Source organism: Falco naumanni, chromosome 8, assembly GCF_017639655.2.
Source record: "Falco naumanni isolate bFalNau1 chromosome 8, bFalNau1.pat, whole genome shotgun sequence".
NCBI lineage: Eukaryota > Metazoa > Chordata > Aves > Falconiformes > Falconidae > Falco > Falco naumanni.
The window spans coordinates 47,569,524-47,587,692 of NC_054061.1; the positions used below are offsets into that span (position 1 = coordinate 47,569,524).

Sequence of the window (18,169 nt, forward strand, 5' to 3'; positions counted from 1 at the left end):
AGAGAGGAAGATAAGATACATATTTGTGGTAGACCAACTTATGTAGTGTCATAAAGGGTTTGAGAGAACACGCAAACATTTTAATAAAATTAAACAATATGAGACTTCTACATTGTATACTAGCCATTTGCTTTTGCTTTGTATTTTAAAGTCAAGGGAAATAGCTGAATATTTGCTAGGTATACACAGAAAAATGTAAACTCAGTATTTTGCTTAATGTTTCTCTTACTTGTGCTTTCTTAGACAGCTTCCACATTTAGAGGATAGGCTGGGTTAATCATAATATTTGGCCGAATTAAATTTCAAAGACAATTTAAAGGTAGTTTATAATGCATCCTTCTCTTAACTATCTTCTGTGCTGAATCATCCTGCAATTGTGAATATTGCAGTCTTAATTGTATGTTACAGTTGCTGGATGATCCTTTTATTACTGGGATTTTTGTCTCCTGTCAAGCTAAAGGCATCATTGCCTCATGTTAAAAGGACCAAAAAATAAAATAAAAAAAAAAAATCATATTATAAGGAGCAGAACCCTATTAATTCTAGGACCTTTTCTTTCTACTTGCTGCTGCTTTATGTTTTAGTTGCTGCTCCCTCAATGTTGAAAGGAGCCAGCTGTGTTCAAAGTAGCATCTCAAGAACATGATTTGTCATGTCAGCACTTCACCATTCAGTTTTGCTATGCTGAGACGATAAAGGAGGCATCAACACAGTGTTGATCCTATGGATGTTGCTGACTTTGATCATAAATTACCTTTCCTCAAGTGTTTACCATCCTTGATGGTGCTGGAATCAAATTTCTGTATATGTTGGAAAGCTCTCTGACCCAAAATATTTACGACCACTGAAAAACTTCCCTCAGACTCCTTTTCATACAGCAGTTTGTTACCATACACATGCTCTTGGATAGTTGCTACAGCTCTCTAACTTGCTGTGCCAGTTCTTTGTACTTTAGGTTCTCTGTAATGGATGTGATTAAGAAGCTGACAGCATTAGCAGGTAAAATGAATATTGCCGTGGTCTCCGTGACATCCTTAGCCTTTGATTTTTTTGGCGTGTGGATTAATGCAGTGTGTGGCAAATACTGTGGTATTGGCAGTTGGCTACCACAGGTTCCTAAGGGTAATCGCTGTAGGCTTGTTTAAGCAAATAACCACAACATGTAATTACTTTGTTAATGAATATAAAAGCTCTTTAGTTTTCTATAGCTTCCTTTTTGGATTCATTAGGATGAGTTAGAAATAGTCATTATAAATAATGAAACGGTGTTTTTTCTTTAAACCTCTGTGTGAAAAACATGGTCTGGGCAAGCAGGCTAGTCCTCTTTATAAAAATGGTTTTGGGAGCTAGCTCCTGCTGAGCCATTCTCTGGAGGCTGGGGGCAGAGCTTGATTTAATACTTTGTGCCAAGATCAGCATTTCAAACATGGCAGCTTTTTGTTGTGTAGTGTGAGAAAAAACATTTTTTTTACAGATCATGTTGACAAACACAATCTGTGAATGATTTGTTAGTGTAAAGAACACTTAAAAAGCAGGCAAAAATAGTTCCAGAAATACCTTCTTAGCCAATGGCAAAGTCTAATACCCAGCTATGATTTCCCAGACACTGACAAAATCTTTTTCATTTCAGTGTTGCCTTGTGGAGATAGCTGTGTTGTACATTCTGTTTTTACATTCCTGTGCTGTGGCAGGCTGACTATACTTAGGAACGGTCAATTAGTACCATCATCTCTAATCTATGATATATAGTATATCGGGGAAATACTCATCTGAAATGTGACACAATTATGCAAAAAAAGTAACAGATTTAATGATCTATCTACCTAGGTTTACATTCTGCAAGTTTCTCCCTGCTCTTCTAAAGTAAAACATGTTGGGCCTATTCTCAAGAAAATTTTTAGAATCCAGTTTTGAGGCAGAAGGTTCCTACAAAGGCCTTGTCAGTCAAGAATGAATAATCCCTGAGGTGTTTGGAGTCATCAGTTTTATTTTTGGAACATACTAGTTGCACAGATTCTTAACCTTTAATTGGTGCTACCTTAAAAGCCATTTTTTTTTGTTGAGGACTATAATATATATTAATATAATCATTGGAATATAAGTAGTAACTCCTGTAGCACAACAATATAAGTAATAACTCCTGTAGCACAACATTTTTTATATATATATATATATATATATATATATATATTTGTTGGTTCAGTTGTTGTATGTGTAGCCTTTCAGTTGAGACTAGATAGGTAGTGGAGAGTAAATGAAACAACCGCAGACGAGGACGTGCTCCAGTAAGCAAGGGATGGATGTGGAGTGCAATGCTTTTGAGCTGTCAGCTATGGAACTTTATGGGAGATAGAGCCAGAGGTACCAGAGGAAGAGCAAGCAGAGGAAACTGGACGGGGAATAAAAAAATATTTGTTGCGTTTTGTTGGTAACGAGACATTGTATGAAGATGGAGGATTGTTACATTATAGATAGTGTGATGTAGAGGTGCTTTGTGTACTTGAAGGGGTAGGTAGTGGGATTTTATTCAGGCAGTGAAAGCATGAATACCAGTGTCGTAACTAGTTGCTTTCATTTTGAAACCAGATGTGTGTCAGCACTGGATTAACACATGGGAGGGCATTCTTTTCATGACATAATTTCAGAAGTTGCTGTAGGGTCATAGACTCCCCCCCCCCCCCCCCCCCCCCCCCCCTCCGATTTTCTGGCTGTCTTAACACAAATTGGAAATGTTTCACATTGTTGCTAGGAATTGGTGGACTTCAATGCAAAGCCTTATATGGTCCTATTAACATTTTCTGATTGTAAAAGCTTGTGGTGGATTGCTGCAAACTTGGAAACTGTTATGACCATATTCTATTATGTTTTATTTAGGACAAACCCATGCAACATGCTTGGCACTGTGCTGAGAGTGCGTAGCACTTTTACAGCCACATCTTTAGCTACCATTGCACATGCTATCCTGTGTATACAGCGCAGCAAGTGTTTCACTCAGATGATTTGAGACAGTAGGTGCATGCTGATTCAATGATTGTCTTTGGTGCTTTTTCCAGTACTTAAAAAATTTATACTTTTGAAATACTGCTCATTGTATCTTTTCATTACAAGCTCATCACAAAGCAAACGACTATTCTCCCCTTGAGTAGACTGCCCCAAATCTCAGGAATTACTAAGGAAGGTTAAAATACTGCAGAGTCATACTAACTTCCTTGCATCTGCAGATAAAGCTTGGTTTGCAGTTGCTCACTGGTCTTAATGCAGAGGTCTTAATTTATGGTTATTTGTTGCTTACTAAATTTAGATTGGACAGTTTTGCTTGCCTGTTTTTGAAAAAAAAGTGAGGTATTTTACAGTTTGCTTACTCAATTTTTGTGAATTACTAAGTTAAATTTTAAAATTAGGCTCCTCTGAATTATGTTTTGAAAGCAAATTTCCTTTCATTTACGTGGCATATTCGCAGGCCAAGTCCAGAAGGCTGCTCATATAAAAAAGTTGTGTTGGTAATCCAACTCCTTAGTGTTGACAAAGTGTAAATAGGAGTAAAATTTTCCAGGTACTCCTTAGAATTACTGATCTGTTCAGACAGGTGAATACATCATATGAACTCTCATACTAACTTGTCCAATGCCATGCAGAAAACACAGGTGCAGCATGGCCATCAGGGATAACCTAACCAAATGAGGATGTGACCACCACTGCTAACATCTGGTGCTCCTCCTGGGATTTGAAGGCTGTCTGCGTGGAGTGAACTGTAAGAGACTTTGAGCAACTCCCTGTTTGGTTCTTCATCCTACTCATACCTAGATGGAAAACAGTCTATATTTTGGTTAGATTTCTTTGAGTTAATAGTACATGATAATCATATAAGTTAATAATTAAGCAAACAACTGAAGAGCAGTGAATAAATATTTCATTTCAACTTTTAACTATAATAAAATGTTCTAAGATTTAAAAAATATTTTTAGTGTCTTTTTGTTTTCCCTTTTCTGTAAAGTGTGTGTGTGTATAAAAACTTTATTATGAAAAATTAGTTGTAATCCTAGTTCTGAAAACTTCTACAATTTGTAATACAGATTTATAACTAACTTTCCACTGTCATTTCCATTTTTTTGATAAAGTGATGATAGTGTGTCCATCACAAGAGTCCAAAGAAATCAGCCTTTTGCACAGCACAAAGCAGGAACAATTCCAACTTTTTTTTGTTTCCTTTTCAAGGTTGTTCCTGCACTGTTGACCTTTCCATGAGCTGAAATGGAGGCAGATTTAGGCCTGAACTGTACTCTAGTTATTCTTGATCAATCTTGTGTTACCTTGTGTGCATGAAAGATTTCATTTTCTGAGTTGGTAAAACCCCCGTGTAGTTCAGTGGTATATTATGTAGCTGTTTAGACCTCCCTATGCGTATGATACAACATTAACTGTTGTCTTAAGTAGGAAACACAGAAGTTGAACAGTCAAGGCTTTCTGTTATTTCATTGATGTTCGTAAGAATGAGAGGGCAAGATGTTATTTTAGATGATGATGTTATTTATTTGAGTTCAGACAGAATTCAAATCTAAATTCATCCTTAATTGATGTTACTTTTAACTGAATGTATTGGAGAAAGAAACGTTATGCATTAAGCAAGGTCAGTATTCATGAAAAGCCATCACTGTGTGACTGATGACTCATCCTGTCCAGCCAACCAATGTGGAAATGGTCAAGACTGCAGAACAGCTCTCTTTCAGCTGTATTTGTTATCTTCGTCGGCTTTCTGCACTAGAGTAGGAATTCTATCGACTACTAGATTTTGCATCGTCTCTTACTATGTGCTGTCACTGTAGCTGAGTCACTCCCTTTGGCCAGCGCAGGCCAGATGCTGGGTTTGCCTTTTGGCTGTTCTTTTCAGTTGCAGCATTTGCTATTCGCTTTGACATTAATGCATATCAGACAGCAGAATGCTTGAGTGTTGCTTTCACAATGGAACCTCACAGTTGACTGCTCATGTTTGGTTAGCAGCTGACCAACTCGGGGCCCTTGTTGTTGTTCAGGAAAAGAAGGAAACACCACCACCACCACCACCCGGCTCCCCTAATGTTCATTTGCCTTCTCTCTCATGTTAGCTTAAAATAAACGTCAGTTTTTCACCTTCCGAGTTCTGTGATGTGTGTCAAAGCTTGCTGCAGGTTTTGTATTTGACCTAGCTCACTGTTACTCTGAGCAGCTCTCCAAAAGGCACCTCTCATGTCTACTTCTACATATGTAAGATACGAAACTGTGACATTCACAGAAGAGCAATATATAATTTTATGTGTTGCCTGTTTTAAAAAAGTTTTTAATTCACCTTAAATTATCAGAGGGCTTTTAAAACTTTTTTGTCCTTATCAGTGTAGTTAGAAAGTAAGATATATAAGCACCTTGTAAATATAGCATGATTTGGACAGTTAAAAAAATGAAATTAAAATGAAGAAATTTGATTTCCTGTATAATCTATTGATATTTTGAAATGATAACATTTCCTTTTAAAAAATGTATTTCATTTATTTCTTTTATTGGGTTAATAGACTGCTAAATCAAAGTTTTGAAAATTTGGTACTGAATATGAGATACTGGATTTGTGTGGTGTTTTTAGTTAAGAATGTGTACTAAATTTTGATAAATATACTAGGTTACTCACATTTGTTATTAACATTAGGTAATAGTTATTTGCTCTCAAGACTATCAAATTAGATGCAACCCTAAAGCATGATTTAATTTGTCAAAAATTGAATTTGTTTCTTACTAATGAAGCTGAAGAATTATTCTGGGTCTCTAAAGTTGTATTGAAATTAGGCAGTTTGGAATTTTCTCTTGAGATAAGTTTGGGAATTTTGCATTTGGGCACAAAAGAAAATGTATTAGTTCCTAGTAAATTTTCTGCTAAAGCACAGTGACAAATGGTGTTGTGCATAATTGGCAGCCACTTGCCATTTAGAGCTTGAATGGAACTCTTATTTCAGATCATTAATGAGAACTTTGTGAGAATTGATTGCAACCTGCAAACTGTATCTGCTGCGACTGACTTGACTCCATGCTAAAATTAAACTACTATTTCTTAAAATGCTTTTGAGAAGTACAGCTGAAAAACACCGTGTAAGTGCTGACACTTGAGTTGCTGGCATAACTTTAAGCCCCTCATTACAAATTGTTTTGCAAAGAAAATTCCGAACAGTTTGTGATAAAATGATAGCCTGCCACAGGTTTTGCAGTGTTGAAATAAGACACTTCACTTGTTGTTATGCCATTTAGTTTTTGTTCAGATCAAGCTGAAGAAAAACTTTCTCATACCTCAGCCATAGACAGAGGAAGGCCTGTGTATTGCAAAGTGGCAGGGTGCAGATGTTTAAGTCTTTTAATTCTAATCGTAGTTCTTCTAATTTGTTTATTTTTTTCTTATAACTGGGATCTGCAGCTGTGGCCTCTCCCAGAAGGAACAGCTTTTTGCAAATACAGAGTATGTTTTAAATTGTTTCTAAAGTATTTGTTGCTGTGACCTGACCTTCTAGGCTGGGCTGTGTAACAAAGAGCATGGGGCATGTATAGAGCTTGGGTTAGAAAAGGAAAGATAAATTCAGAGGATTATGATTGTGTACAGTTATTGAGAGTAGCATGAATAAAGAAAGAGGAAAGGGGACCTGTCACAGTAATTGTGGGAATCTGGGATTTCCCACAGTAATTGTGGGAATCTGGGGTGACGCAAGATCACAAAGGGGGGGGGGGGGGGGAGGGATAAATTTGTAGTAAAAAGGTAAGATGTTATATAGTGGCGTGTTAGGGATCTGTGCTCTTTTATCCCTACAAGTCTTCTGTGCTGGCTATCACAGGTTGTTCATAGGGCACTTGGGGGCTGGAGATGTTATTAAGCATCAGATAGCTTGCAAACACCTAGCTAGGTTGGCAGGTGTGAATGTTGGTCGCCAGCACAGAATAGTCCTCCTCTCTGGTCTATGTAAAATTAACCTATTTTTCATTTGGTTGACGGAGCTTGGTATGCCTGATTTCCAGGTTGCATAGCTTCATCTGAGTATCTCAGTTTTATTCGTTGCTGCTGTTGTACATACTGTGGTTTATTTTGTGTCAAGTAGAGGAAAACTAATTTCACATCTTGCAGGCGGTGTTAATCGAGCAGGTCATGCAATAATGATCATACTCATTGAAGTGTTAAAAGGCAAGTTGTTCTTAGAGAGATGAAACAGGATTCTCAGCTGGGCATTACTAACCTTGGTGCTTTCTATAAGACACCAAAAGGTACTAAATGTAAGTGTCCTGTCCCTAATTACGGGAAGTGTAAGTAGAATTTCTGTATATTATATTCAAAGAGAATACCCATGTTTGATGTTAGGAGGGAATGATGGTTGTTTCTCAGCACACAAGGAAATAGTGGAGAGTACTACTCGCCAGCTGGCATGTTTACTGTATTGCTAAGTTATTGGATACACAAAAGTTAATTGTGACCAAAAACTTTTGTGATTTTTTTTTGACATGTTCTTATAATTTGATCCTTCCTTCATCCCTCAGGCTTCTTGTTATAATTTGTAAAGCCTTAACAGCCTCACAAGCAGTGTCTCTTTGGTAACTAGTGCCTTGCATAGCTTATGTGAGTTTTGCATAAATCTGATGGAAGAGTGTAGTGTGGGTTATTATGAGTATATAAGCAACTGGCTATTGTGAAATTCATCTGTGATTGGAATAATTGCTTGAGCATACACCTAACTGTTATTCTGTTGAAGCACGTCATGTCTGCTACTGTATGCAATGTGATTAAGTAGCATGCTGAAGTCTAGAAGTTTGTGAACAAGTGCATTGCTCTGAGAACTAAGGAAGTTACCTTATTATTGCTCAAGCAGCCTTTCAACCCTCCTCCTAATTAACTAAATACAGAGCTTTCTGTGCATCAGACTATGAAATGTTTGCCAGTTTTTTTAATTCTGCCAGTTCTTCTCTAAACTTTATCAAAGGTATTACAAATCTTTCAGAAAGCTGTGAAAACTGACATTAGATGCTTAAAGTGTTGTATCAATAATAAAACTGGTATATTTGTGCACTAGCAAATTTTGCATTTGACGAGAGCTCTTCCATGTAGTAGACAAAGGTTTAACAAGAGCCTTTAGCTAAGGTTTAAGGTTAGACATATTTAAAGAGAAATAGCACGCATATTTTGAATAATGCAGCAAAATTAATTTTTGAAAGAACTTAGGTTTTGTGGTCACTTCACACCACTGGATGCTTTTGCATTGGTGTTGGATGATTTACAAAATTACATGGTTTATTTTAAACCCAAGCTAAGTGGGAAAATTCCCTTGGTCCTTTTTATGTTAGATGACCACAGTAGTCTCTTCTGGTTTTATAATCTTTTTATGTATAAAAATCAATACATATTAGGAGTAGTTTTCTGTCTATGTTTTGGAAATCAGTGACCAATGGAAAACGTACAGCTTTTCAATGATAAGAATATTCTAGGATTACTTGGATATTTTTTTCTGTGCAGAGTGCCTGAGGTCATTTCTGTTCGTGTGTCAGATCATTCTTGGTGCACAGGAGGAGGCAATTTAGTGTAGTATCATTTCAGCTGAAATCAGTAGTAGTGTTTGAAGTTGAGAGTTCCTTCTATGGAAAATGAATGTTACTTCTGAGTGTTTTTACACTGTGTTTTTTGTCAGTGCAGCTGAATGCTGATTAATTGGTATTTCAAAAGTTGGAAGAACTAAGCATATCTAGCTATGGATGTATGCAGGACTTGGTGTTTAGTGTGGTGATAGGAAATAGTATGTATTTCCCTCTTGGAAGAGAATCCAGAGGTAACCGGCTGTGTATTAAGAGAAAAGGGATTTTTTTTTTTTTTTTCCACTGATTTGCTCTCTCAGGAAACTACTTTTGAGCAGCTTGGCTGTTCTTGTGCTCAGTTTAATTCCAGTCAACATATCTTAGATTTTGCAGGAACTTCAAAAGCGATTATTCCATCTCATGGTCTTTTCAGTCATGCCTGTGATTCTTCTGTGAAGTGCTTGAGACATTTTTGGTACTTCCTTGAAATGGACAATAATAATCTATTTTTGTTCTCTACCTTTCTAATGAAACCATCACTTAGTAAAGTGCAAAGAAATTCAGTTAGTAATGAGATTTAAAAATTATGTGCTCCTGCTCTTCCATGGAAACTTATGTTTTAAACATATATGTCAGTGAGACAGTTTTCTTTAAAGTGGTAAGAAAAAGAAATGTTAGCAGTAATCAGAATATATATTGCTCTAGACTTGAAGAACACTTAACATAGTTCCATATAAAAGATCAGGTTTAATAAATGCCTAGCAACATATGAGGATACAATTGGAGAACTGCAAGTGGACAGATTGTTGGGGTGCACCAGAATCAGGATTAAGGATTTTTTTTCTTAAAAATGAGAAAAATTAAAAATTTTAAAAAAGAAATTTATTCCTTTTTCTTTATCCCTCTTTTTCTGGGTTAATTTGCTGGGATTTTTTGTTCATGGATTGGTTTCAGTTGTGGGAAGGAAGAGGAAGAAGCTGCATCTAGCCTGAGCTCTTACCATGGAATAGGCCATTAGACTGCCTTGAATGAATTCCTCAGTGTGTTTTATCAGTGTTTAATTATCTTCACTGTTAAAAATCTGTGCCTTATTTCTAACCTGCATATATTTATCTCTCTCTTTTTCTCCTCTTAGATTTTGTTATACCTTTGAGAAGAATTCTAATAATAAATTCCTTTCATCCTACCCTGCCCCTCACCATGTAGTGGGCTATAGATCGTCATCCAGTGACCCTTCAATCTTCTCTTTGACAAATTAAATAGACTGACCTCTATAAATCTTTTATTAGTAGTGATGTTTTTCAGTCTTGTTGACATGCTCATGGTTCTCTCTTGAACCCATTTGTGAATGTCTCTGAAATGTTGGCAGCAGAACTGGACACAGTGATTTACTAGCAGTCACAAAGGTAATACAGCCTGCCTATTCCTTCTTGATATGTCCCAAATTATATATAAGCCATTAACTACATTATCCTGTGCAGCTGTGATCCGCCATGACACTTACACTTACAAACACTAGTTTGTCAAGCTAATTGCTTCTAAGAATAAAATTGCATCCTGTTTTTTGTTCCTGAATGTGACCTTCTGTTTAGCACCCCCCCCAAAAAAGGTTCAGTGGAAGCTTTGACTAATCTTCCTTCTCTGTTCTCTTTGACCTGAGCAAACTCCATCAACTGCAGTCTTGTATTTGCTTCCATAAATGCATTGTATTTATATTCAGACAGCACTGATTTTTTTTTTTTTTTTTTTTTTGGTGTGGCATCCTCCCTACGAGCATATGATGATAATGCCATTTAAAATTCAAGATCAATAAAATAGGCAGTTATTTACTCTGAATCAAAATTTTACATGGTAGGTTTGAACCATATGGCAAAAATGCAATGTTTGTGTGGTAGTGGAAATAAAACATGCAGAGAAATAAGAGATAGTTTAAGAAAAGAAAGGCAGTAAAATGCAGCCAGACATGGATTTCAAGGGGCACAAGCACCTTTTAGACTCCAGTGCTCTGCAGGATTAGTACCATTTTTCTGAACACATTTTCTAGCCCTTTAATAAGGGAAATTAGGTTCTTTGCTTTAGATCACTGTCCAGTTGAGACACTAATTAAAAACCAGTTTAAGAGTGTTTAGGCTTCAAATCTGTTTTTCCTTTGTCCAAGTTGCCCAGTAGTAAAGAAAAAAATCATTACCAAAATAAGGAAAAAAGTCATGGTTTTTTTTTTATTTATTTTGGGGATGAGATGGGGGTGGTTGGTTTTTTTTCTTTTTTAAGAGTTTATTGAAAATTGTGAGGGTGTTTCACATGAAAAACATCAGGATACATGAAACTTTTTTTATTCTTTAAAGCATTTCCTGAGTTTTGATGAAAATTTTCAATCTCTATGGCTTTTTTTTCAAGAATTGAAAAATGTGATTCTTTGAAATAATTTTTATGGAAACAAAAATCCCCCAGCAATGTTTTCAGTTTATAAAAGGGGTGGAGGGATGGGTTAGTATGTGTTGCGGTATTTTTTTGTTTGTTTTTTTTTTTTAAAAAGTCCTAGACTTAGGTTAGTCTAGAAGGGTTGATAATATCTACCAGTTACTTTTTCCTGTTTAATGTTTAACTGGTATATATTGCATATTTGTGTTTATGAATTTGTAAGTATGTATACATGCTTAACCCTTTGCTCACAGCAGTCTGTTACAAATACATACAACACAGTTTGATGTGCTGTGTCTGTAGTATGCAAAATCTTTACATGCCAAGCAGATCAATAGTATTCTATTACTGTGATAGCCTGAGGAATGTGGAACAACAAAGACATCCTAATGAAAATTCTAGGGTCGCTTCAGCTATTGAGGCAATCCTCAGAGACTGCAAATGAGTTGAGGGCTTATTTTGAAATTATCATTTAAACTGGAGGGTTGGATATTGTGGAACTCCACTAATTACCATGTATGCTTCAGGGTTTCTGGAATAGCGGAAAACTCTGGCTTAATCATGTAGGCAAGCAGAAAATAGGGAAGGCAGATGTACTGACCTCTTCTTGCCTGAATCTGATTATCTGTTTTTTGACCTCATCCATTTATTTGATGAAGTCTGTCGTTAACTGTGTATTTTACAGGATATATATGCCCATACAAATATTTTTTAAAATATTTTTTTTACTTTTTACATTATTGGGACATATTTGGACTAGCCACTAAGAAAAAAAAAAAGATACCTCAGTGTTAAAGAAATTATACCAGATGTAAAATGTTTGGGGGCAATACATTCTGTTAAGGATGACATGATAATAAGTGTCCAGTGATGTTTGCTGATACTGCAGTCTCCTGTGGAATATGCTGTTTAAGATGTAGAGACTGTGTACAGAAGTAGACCTTAAAAGCAAATAACCCACAAAATTCCTCCCCTACCACCACCCGCAATCAACCCCCTCAAACCCCCTACCCATTAATCAACCCCCTCAAACTCCCTACCCATTTACCCAACCACCAGAGCAAAGCCTAAGGACTTCAAAACCCACTGCATTTAATAAACGTAGTCACTGTTCACTGTTTTGGGAAATACCATGCTAATTCATTTTAATTGCTTTGACAATTCTTCCAGCAAATGCTTGTTATGGGAGGTTGTCAAATGCAGGGCTGTAAAACATGACATCCATGAAATATGTATTTTTTTCCATTACTTCTCCTGCATGATTGGCTATCAGTCCAGGAGAAGTGGTAGCCTAATTAAGAATAGTGAAACAGGTTTAGACTTTGCTCTCATTGACATAAACAATGTGCTTTAGCCAATTAATTATCTGATCTTGAAAGAGTTTACAGGAAATTGCATGTTTAAAACAGGTAAATACTGCTTTTGTCTATCGTCATGTGAAATAAGACATAAAATAGCAAGGCTTTTTCTTTTTTGCTTTTTTTTTTTTAAATCAGAGTTTAGTGGTTGCATTGCTACAGTAATGTACATCTAGTTACATGTTTAGCTAAATCAGCAAGTAATCCGTGAGGTGAAGGAGTGCCAACATCTGACCACATAGTAAACCCTATAAGCGACCACAAGATCTCAGAGTTTTGCTGAAGCCCAGCAGTGGGCTGGCTGTAGAAGGGAGGCTGAGGGTGTGCCCTGATCACCCCACAGCAGAGAGGCAGCTGGTTGACTCCATGCTCTTGGGAAGATCATCATCACTGCTGTGCTTGGTTCAGCACGTAGAATCATTTAGGTTGGAAAAGACCTTGAGTTCAACCATAAACCTAACAATGCCAAGTTCACCACTAAACCATGTCCCTAAGCGCCACATCTACATGTCTTTTTAAATACCTCCAGGGATGGTGACTCAACACTTCCCTGGGCAGCCTGTTCCAATGCTTGACAACCATTTTGGAGAAGAAATTTTTGCTACTATATGATCTAAACCTCCCCTGGTGCAACTTTAGGTGATTTTTCTCTTGTGCTGTCACTTGTTATCTGGTAGAAGAGACCGACACCCACGTGCCTACAACCTCCTTTCAGGTTGTTGTAGAGAGTGAAGAGGTCTCCCCTGAGCCTCCTTTTCTCCAGACTAAACCACCCCAGTTCCCTCAGCCACTCCTCATAAGACTTTTGCTCCAGTCCCTTCCCCAGCTTTGTTGCCCTTCTTTGGACATGCTCTAGCACCTCAATGTCTTTCTCATAGTGAGGGACCCAAAACTCAGCACAGTATTCAAGATGCAGCCTCAGCAGTGCTGAATGCAGAAGGAAAATCACTTCCATTGTCCTGCTGGCCATGCTGTTTTGGACACAAGCCAGGATGCTGTTGGCCTTCTTGGCCACCTGGGCACACTGCTGGCTCATTCAGCTGGCTATCAACCAACACCTCCAGGTCCTTTTCTGTCGGGCAGCTTTCCAGCCGCTCTTCCCCAAGCCTGTAGGGCTGTGTGGAGTTAAAGGACTTAGACAAGATCTTGAAGGTCTTTTCCAGACTAAATGATTCTGTGATCATGGAAATTGCAAACTGCATTGACCAAGTACAGCACTTAGGTCTGTACCAGAGCTCCTCCTCTCCAGGGGTATTGCTGGGCTTGACTCATTTCCTACCTACAGCCAGGTTCTAGATCCTCCTGAATATGGGCTAAAGAGCTATTTATAGCAGTATTTAGGCACAGTATGTATTGCCATTTATAGTATCAGTTTGAGAGTTTTTATATGCCAGTGTTGTTACAAATGCCTGCAGTTAGACGTGTACATTTGTTATCCAAGTCTTGAATATGCAGCTTTTAAAATACTTGAAAGGAGCAGTGGTAACACAGTCATACACAGTCTAATATCTTCTACCTTAAAAACCCTTTAGTGCTAATAAGATTTCTGAGATTTCCTACAGCACCTCATTTATTCCTACTTATAAATATTGGACCTGAAAATAATCAGTGGTCCTCTTAGATCAACAGTGTTGTTTTGGTATCTGTCTAGGGTTTAAAATTCAGTGATCAGGGGTGAACATGTGATTTTTGATGACTTCTCTAAATTTTCACCTTGAAAGTTATTGCTGGAGCAATTACGCTATTAAAACTGCCAGGAAAATGAGGGAAATGGATTTTCCTGATGAAAATTACTGATTATGAGTTAAAAGAGAAAAGTTTGCTCTATTTTTTTCCCCTATTGTAAACATGTCAATAACTTTCCTGAATCTGGAGTTGGCCCTTTATTATTTCTGACAGGATTTGCAAATAAATCTCAAAATGAACTGATTAAAGCCTTTCCTTAAAAAGTGGATGCTTTGCTGAAATAATGTGGCTGATTCTCATATAGTGGCTTTAAAGGGATTGGTTTATTACAAAAAAAAAAAAAAAAAAAAAGACAGATTGCTTACTTCCTATAAGTGGTCTATTAAATTACCACAGCTTTGCTACCGCACTGAGATGTTTTATTTCCATTATATTCTTGGGTTAGCAACATTCATGTACTGTAACAAAAGTCTGGTTATGACTTTCCTACATGAAACGTCAGTAGTAAAGGGGGGAACAGACTGTTACATATTCCTCATAATGTAAGAACAAAGGTTGGCCTCCACTGAGTGCTCAAATATTGAATGATTGTGTTATACAGCTACAGAGCACCACAGAAAACCTCTTCCCTCCCAAATGAGAAACAGCCCCATATTGATAGATCAGTGTGAAAATGTTTTGCTTGAAATGCCAGTGACAGTCACGTATTTTTGGTTTGTTTATGTCTAGAGACTCAGTTTTGCACCCTAAATTGTCTTCTCAAATTACTCCCAATACTGCACAAGATATTAAGTAGTCTATAAAGCATTCTGGGCATTCTTGCAGAAAAGACTTAATCAGAGTAAGGAACAACACAACAGATTTTATTTGGAGTTACTCATTGAGAACTTCTATTTATCTGTTATATGACATGCAGGTTTATTTATCACTGGGTTTATGCAAGTCATCTATTTGTATGTTTTCGTTATTTCTACTAACAGCTTTTTCACAAACTGGACTGCAGTTGGTGCAGTTTCCCAGGCTCAGTCGAACATCTTCAGATTTTGGGAGAGGACAGAGATTCCCTAATCAGTGTCAATGGACTTACCATATGGTAGAGGCTCGTGAAGCAAGATAGCTGCAAAATCCATACCTCTGATATTGCTAATATTTATTTTGACAGGCTGCTTCTCTCTTCTGTGTCAACATTTATTTCGTGATTGGATTGTGATTGGAGAAGTCAGAGCTCTGTCTTCAATATGTCATAATTTCTTGAGGTTGCAGTCATATCTGAGCTTTAGTTAATGTGTTTTTGTCCTGGTCTCATTTAACATGGTTCAGGACAGCACCTTTCTCCACACCCACCTAAAGCTAGCTGTGCTGTGCTGACCCTTGGTGTGCTGTTATCACAGTGTATGTGGGAAGGGCACTATTTTTATATATATATAAAAAACATAAAATTAGAGGGTGGTGGAGTAGATAGATGAGAGTTTCAAACAGGTGACATCATTCAGGGAACGATTTTATCCTAGGGTAATGGAAGATCAGACATAGTATCTATCAACTGAAGCAAGATCAAAGTAATTTGTTAAACTTTGACAACTATAACTCCATTGCTGAACTGTCGTGATAAACTGGTGATGTACTTGCAATATTTTGACAGTGTTTGATAGGTAGCATTTGGCTGTTGACACAAATATCCTCTGTGCAGTTCTGAGTATCTATTTTTCTGTTCTCAGATGGAAATTAAATGCTTGGGTGGAGAGAAGAGAAAGCATCTAATACTCACAAAGAGGTATATACACCACAGTGGCCGAGTAAACAGTAAAGAGAATGGCCCCTGTAGCTGTGGTCTGTGGTGGGTTAGCCCTGGCCAACAGCCGTATGCCCACCCAGCTGCTCACGCTCCCCTGCCTCAGTGGCATGGGGGGGACAAAATGGGATGAGAAAGCTTGTGGGTTGAGATAAAGGCAGGGAGACTACTCATCAACTATTGTATGGGCAAAACTCAGCTTAGGGAAAATTAATTTATTGCCAATTAAAATAGATTTGGGTAGTGAGAAATGAAGGACATTAAAACACCACCTTTCCCCCTGCTTTTTCCAGGTTCAGCATCACTCCTTTGTTCCTGACACCTCTAGTCTCCCCCTGCCCTGAGTGGCATGGAGGTGGTGGTGGTTGTGGTTGGCACATAGTAGTTTCTCCTTTTCACTCCTGCCTCCTCACACTTTTCCCCCTGCTCTGACATGAGTTCCTCACAGGCTCCAGTCCTTCATGGAAAAATCTGCTCAGCATGCGTGCTCCATGGCCTGCAGCTCCTTCAGGATTATCCATCTCCTCCAACGGCTGCAGGGAGTCTCTGCCTTGGTGCTTGGGGCACCTCCTCTTCCCCACCTTCTCTGACCCTGGTGTTCACAGGGTTGTTTGTCACTTGTTTTATTCCTCCTTCCTCCCTCTCTGCCTTTATGGTGTTTTGTGCCTTTTCTTAAATATCTTTTTACTGAGGGGCTCAGCTGTGCCCTGCGGCAGGGCCACTGCGGAGCTGGCTGGAACCGGCTGTGTCTGGCCCTGGGCTGCCCGCACCTCAGAGGGGCCGCCCCGTCCCCACAGCCCCCGCGGCTGTGCCTGGGTGCCTAGAACACCCAACACGGCAGCCACAGCATCAGCTTGGCCCTGGGTAGCTCCTGCCTTCATCAGTAGTTGGTTGGGTTTTTTTTAACCTGGGATTCAGCAAATACATGATGAAAAGATTAATAACCCCAGGCCACAGTCTTGTGGCTGAAAGTGTTTTCTGGTCGAAGCGTTTTGTATTATCTTTCAGTCATCTTTGAGAGAGAGACGTGAGCCTGTGGTGAGCTCTGCACAATCTGAAAGGTGGTGATCTGTGAAACTTGATTGTCCAGCCCTTCAGCAAGGCCACCATCTTTGAAAGAGGGGCCTGCTTTTAAAAAACAACTTGCAGAGTCCTCAGTCTAATTGGCAGGATTTTTAAGAAGTGCTGAATATAATGGGGTGTTTAGTGGTTTGTGTGTTGTACAGGAACTCCGAAGGAATTACTTGATGTTTTGATATTATGCAAGATGGGATAACGACCCCTTGTCAAGGATTTGTAAACTTTGCCAGAGAAGTGGTGTAAATTCCTTAAGCTTTTCTGTAGGAGTTTTTGAAATAATGTGATACCACTTTCATCTTTTGTGAGAATGCAGAACAATATATATATGTGTTTGTACTGGGTAGTTGTTAGGAAAGGAAGTAAAAAAGTGGGAGATCTGTTGGATTAAATAGTGACTGTCAACATGTTTCTTTGCTGCAGAGCTAATTTGGAGCGAAGGTGTATTCATTCACTCTTTCTCTCACATTCTTCTTTATTAAGGTGCAGTTCAGCTAAAACTGAATTCCTCTTTGACTGTCAATAAACTGTGAAACATGAGGATGCAGAAGACTATCCTTTGCCTTTTTGTACATGAGTGATAAGAGCACAAGATCATTACTACAAGTTTGCTGCAAAGATGAGTTCAGAGGAGAAGAGTGTATCTCCAGCTCACAAAACATCCACTCCATCACATAGAAGTGCCTCCTCTTCATCATCGTCTCAGAGGGACAGGAGGCAGGTAAGGAAAAGATCTAGATGTTTGTAACATCTGGTGAAATTATTCATTTATTCTTTTAATATGGCTGTTAGTTCTCACTAGCTCTAAATTCACTTGCTTATAGCACTGGATAACATTACTATAGCCAAGAACTGCTGATTTTTTTTTAAATCACTCCCACTTTCTAAAGTGGTTTACAAAAGATTCAGAAGCAACATGGGCACTACGTGTAGCACTGGAGCAGGAAGGTTATAATCATGTGGGTAACTAGGAAACGTGCTTTGAAGTTTTCTGGGAAGTGGTTTCTTGGGCAGCATGAACCTACCTGCTTCCAATTGTTTTGTCCTCTATGAATATCTCTTTTTGTAAATGTAACTACAGAGATATATTATCTTTTTACAAGGTGATATTTCAATTAAATTTAAGTATCACATTGTTCATCCTTTATAGAAGCACCTGATATTTTAAATATTATTTGATTTACTAAAAATTTACACTGATTGTCCCAGATCATATAGTACTAGTTCAGTTACGTCAGACTTCCATTTTCACAACACCCTTATCTATATGGGT

At 38.0% G+C, this 18,169-nt stretch overlaps 1 protein-coding gene across 5 annotated transcripts in view; it reads left to right on the forward strand.

The window, feature by feature from the left end:
• Positions 1-18,169, forward strand: part of OSBPL6 (oxysterol binding protein like 6) — a 98,217-nt gene that overhangs the window by 27,637 nt on the left and 52,411 nt on the right. For all 5 annotated transcript variants that reach the window (XM_040603461.1, XM_040603463.1, XM_040603462.1 and 2 more), the window contains exon 2: positions 17,380-17,617. In XM_040603461.1, the coding sequence (XP_040459395.1) occupies positions 17,516-17,617 (102 nt within the window). In that variant the 5' untranslated portion in view covers positions 17,380-17,515. The remainder of the gene's footprint in view (positions 1-17,379; positions 17,618-18,169) is intronic.